Consider the following 4,905-nt stretch of genomic DNA (forward strand, 5'->3'; position numbering starts at 1 on the left):
AGAGTAAATTTACTGTTTTCTCAGTTTGTTTTAAATCTATTGTTTAATTTTTTCAAATATCATATTTTATTCCGATTTTATATTTTCAAATTTATTTATTTATTTATTTATTTATTTTATTTCTGTTTTTCAGATTGAGGTTTAGAAATGGAATTCTTTTCAAATTACAATTTACAGATCGCATTTCATCGCAAATTGAAAAATAAAATAAAAATCTCAGTGAACAGAAACTCTTAAAACCTTTTTTGATTAAAACGTTTCTTCAGAGAGTGACGTCGCACCTTGAAGTGGGTCTCGTTGCGGAGCGTCTGGCCTTCCTGTCGGACCTCCTGGGAAAGGTGCCGCTCTTGCTGAGCCGCGTCGAACAGCTGCTGGTTGTTTCTGCGCCACTCAGAGACCTCGAACCGCGGGCTGGGCTTCCACGACATCCTGCTTCTGATGTGGAAATATTCAGAAACTGAATATCCTGAATACAGAACCTTCAGATGATTAGCTGCACATTTGGGTTAGCGGACAGCAGAACAAAGATATAAAGGGATGTTTATAGATCTAGTAAAAAGTTCAATCTGAAAAACTCACACGATGAGAAAAGTCAATTAGGAGAAGTTTATTGATACAATTACTTTATCTTTGGCGCTCAGACCTCGGCAGGAAACAAAGCGCTTAACTATGATAGACATGAATGAACAGAAGCAAAGAAACTGGTGGCGGAGTGGAGATAGATGCAGTTGGTCAGTCTGTAGACTGCTGGTTGGAGAGACGGTCTGCTGAGCTTTATGGGGAGATCCAGAGGACTGCGTGAGCTGATACTAGAAAGTTGAGAGAACCTGTCCAAGATGAGCAAGCATGAAGCGACAGTGGAGAGGAAAAACTCCCTGTTGGGAAGAAACCTCTGGCAGAACCAGAATCAACATGGCGGTCTTCTGCCGGACCATTTAAAGGAATAGTACACCCAAAACATGATTAGCCTTCATTTTCTACTCACCCCCATGCTGAACAACNGGGGGTTGAAACGAGGAGCAGACAGGTGCGTATCGGAGGCCTTTTAAGATTAACGTCGGATGCCGATTGGCTGTCGTGGAGGCAAGGTTCAAAACTGATGCGTCGCAGTGGGATGAAGGAAAGCAATTAGTTTCTTCAGTTGAACTTCCGCCTAGATTCCATTTTACCAGATGTTCTTCAGACACTGATGTTCAAAAATAAGGTTGGCTTGTTTTAAAGCTTTAGGTCTAAGTATCAGACGTTTATGGTGTGAACCTTTTATTTCTAATACTTCAATGTTCACCCCGTCCTCCTCCTGTTGGAGGACAGACCACAGGTTCTGAAGGCGGTTCGGGTTCCTGAAAGTTTCCTGATTCAGGTCCAGAATCTCAGACTGCTTTAAACAGAGAGATTTGCCAGTTCAAGGCGAATCTTTGAAGGTAAGGTCACTAGTGAACCTGTGAACATCTCTGACCCAATCATGCTGTAAAGTTCACTGATATTAACCAAATGCTTTGGTATCTTCTGTTCACTGTTTAATATTTTTTGAGGTGTCAGTTACGCGAAAAGCAAATTGTCAATAAAAAATAAATTCTATATTGCAGCTGAAAACATCAGCTCAGCATGATACCAAAATAACATGAAGAAAAAATGCAGTTTATGTGCCTCCAATATAATAGATTTTTTTTTTTTTTTTTACAATCTTATTTAAATAAGAAACCAGGATTTTGAGGAACAATCCCTTTGACTGTTTATTTGAAGAATCCGTCTTTAAGTGAATATCTCTGGGTTTACTCGTGCAGAGCAAAGTGTTACAATAACAACCAGGAACACTTTGGAAATAAGATTTTCCTTTTTTTATTTAAAGATCAGGGCTCAATAAAACAAAAATACACTAATTATTTATTTTTCTAGTCTTTACCGTTTCCCCCATTTGCCTTAACAAAAAAGAAAAAAAACAACTATAATATTTCGGTTTGTAATTATTTTTAATTATTTTTTTTTACCGGCCTTTCAGGGCTTCCGTACAAACTCATCACTTGCTTGAATTTTCTTCAGGAGAACCAGACCTTTCAGTCTCTCTGTTCAGTTCTTGGTGGTTTGATTCATGTTTGGTAAATGTTAATAGCAATAATATTTTAGTGAGCCTGACCTGAAAAGTGGACTTTTCGGAACTTCCCTCATTTGAACAGCTTCTGGGTCCAAACGGTTCCCAGAACTCCACAATCCTCCTAAACTGGACCCGAACGGCTCATTTTCAGCATTTTTTTTTACTCACCGGCGATCCAGAAACTTCTCTTCGCTTCGTTTCCGCGTCCCGGGTAGGCGTTTCCATAGCAACAGGAACGAAGCCGTATCCAGGCAACGCAGCAAAACAGGAAGGAGTTTTAATTATCCGTCTGAGACCCGAGGTGTCAAAGTATTAATGTTTATTCCTCTATTCTAAATCCTACTGGATAAAAGTTTGTTTGTAGAAGTTAGAGGATCCAGTGAAAGTTTAAAAGTAAGATTTTTAAAACTACTTAAAGTATAAAAGTAAAAGTAAAGCAGCAATAAATGTTAAGGCCAGAAGCTTTACTGCTCTACTCTATTAAAGGAACAATTTTCTACAATTCTGGATGAAAACTTCCTTAAACTTTATTTATAACTAATGGTAATGGTGCCAAATTTAACTTTGCATCATCTGGAAAAACTATTTATTTTATTTTGGTATGTGGTGAGCAACAAGTTGGGGCAGCACCGAGTCCAACCACAAAGAAATGAATTGTCTGGATAAAACTAATTACTGTATATATATATATATATCGCTCCATTGCCATTTTTTTTTTTTTTTTATTAGGTAAGGAAAAACCACCTCTGTCAGGACTCGCTTGTAACTTTTTAAGACTCAGACGGTGATGGGATTTACCCCATAGAAAATCCAATATTAAGGCATTTAGCTCTTTGAAAAAAGTCTTGAATATACAAAGGAATATTACGGAGGAGATAGAAAACAACTGGGGCTGTCATCATCCTAATAGAGTTAATCCTTCCCAACAGGGACAAGTGAATTTTAGACCATCTACCAAAGTCAGTTCTTATTTTTCCAATCAATGGGCCGGTATTAATTTTAACCATATTCTTATAATCAGAGTTGATCTGTATGCCCAAATATTTAATACTTTTGGTAGACTAACAGAATCTCCAGTTTTTATATAGAGAGGAGGGGCAGTGTCCAGACATGGGCATAGCTTCAGACCAGTGGCGGTTCTAGACCAAATGTACCAGGGGGGCCGGCGTGTTTCATGGGGGCACAGAAATATATGTAATAAAAAAACAGGGCAAGGGATTCAAATATATTAGTAACTGTATGAAGTGAAAATTCGATTTAGTTAGGTTTAATTAAAATTCTATGTCTTATTAGGTCAATATACATTCATAATTTAGGAATTTTACATATTTTGACATAATTTAAGTTAAAAATAACGTTTTCTATAAAATCTGAATTAGAACTCAAGAAAAACGGATAAATTCAGCTGAGTATTTTTTTTATTTGCTTTGAAAAAAAACTTTAGCAGATTAAAACTGGAATTCTATCTCAATACCACTGAAGTTATCACCTTATTGTTTTTAAATAATTAGTAAAACAGAATTTGTAAAGAAAAAAACTGAAATGGATCCAAAGGACCTATCAGTAACCATGTCTGTTCCAGCGCATATCATCATTAAAATTTCTTTGAGTATTATGTCTTCAAGTACAGGGGCCATAACAGGGGCCAGGTCATGATCTACAGGGGCACTGGCCCCCGTTGGCCCCTGTCTAGAACCGCCTTTGCTTCAGACTTATCCCAGTTTACTTTGTATCCAGACAATAATGTGAAATCTTCAATACAATCTAATAAAATGGGAACAGATTCTTCAGGTTTAGTTAGAATGACCAACATATCTGCATACAGAAGAAGCTTGTGATGGATGTTGTGCTCAATATATTTTTAATAAAGTAAACCAATTTTCAAATAGATGCATATAGTTTTTAATTCTTTAATTAGAATCAATCAAAATTGTAATCGTCCAAGATGACCAAAAAAAAGCAAGATTTTATTTTTTTGGCCATATCCCAGTCCTAGTTCTCAGTGTGTCTGCTGCTCTCTTCCTCTCTCTGTCTCTTCAGCAGCAACATTTGTAGTGAATGTGACTCAGAGCTCCTATCAGGCAGAGAAGCACAACATCACTCTGGAGTGGACCTTCACCACCAGACCTCATGGATCCTGGAGTCAGTTGAATGTCATCTGCAGCTTCTTTACTTCTAAAAGACATCCAGTCGTCTTTCATGTCCATGATGGTGTTGAGGTGCCAGTCTCTCTGAGTACTGAAGACTCTGGTCTGTATGTCTGTGATGTGGAGACTGATGGAGGCGTAGACTCTGAAAAATGTTTCCTCAACGTCTCTGGTGAGAATAAATCCTCTAAATTCATTTTCTTTGATAAAATCCTGACAACTGAGTTGATGAACAAACATCATCATCTTCTAGATGAAGCCTCCTGCTTTGAACGTGAACAAGTATGAATAAATATTTCTGATTTCTCTCCATTGCCATTTTTTGGCCCCGATACCTGGCTGTGCAGTATCGGCTGATACCATCAATTTGAATGTGTGTGTATCTATGAAGAACTGCAGACTACTAGGATGTAAAATAATCACCATCATGGCTTCATGTCAAGCTGCTGCCTTCCTTTGTGAAGCAGGAAAAAGACTAAAACAAAGAGAATCCAGTAGAACTTTTTATTTCCTACCTGGAATGGGTGACACTAGTGGAAGAAACTTTAGGCTCTCAAAATGGTATCGGTGCCGCATTAGTTGGTACTCGCCGATACTGATACCACCATTTTAGGGCAGTAGCGGGGCCCCGTCCGATACGACACTAAGGAAATGATTGACTTTTGG

At 37.9% G+C, this 4,905-nt stretch overlaps 1 protein-coding gene across 1 annotated transcript in view; it reads right to left on the reverse strand.

Moving 5' to 3' along the window:
• tekt2 (tektin 2 (testicular)) overlaps positions 1–2,241 on the reverse strand; it is a 9,411-nt gene extending 7,170 nt beyond the window's left edge. Inside the window, exons 1-2 of the mRNA XM_015384416.1 lie at positions 2,135–2,241; positions 282–435 (exon numbers count right to left, since the gene is read on the reverse strand). Coding sequence (XP_015239902.1) covers positions 282–435; positions 2,135–2,166 — 186 coding nt within the window. The 5' untranslated portion in view covers positions 2,167–2,241. The remainder of the gene's footprint in view (positions 1–281; positions 436–2,134) is intronic.
• Positions 2,242–4,905: the final 2,664 nt, after the last annotated feature.

Source organism: Cyprinodon variegatus, unplaced genomic scaffold (genome assembly GCF_000732505.1).
Source record: "Cyprinodon variegatus isolate N-32 unplaced genomic scaffold, C_variegatus-1.0 Scaffold312, whole genome shotgun sequence".
NCBI classification, from domain to species: Eukaryota; Metazoa; Chordata; class Actinopteri; order Cyprinodontiformes; family Cyprinodontidae; genus Cyprinodon; species Cyprinodon variegatus.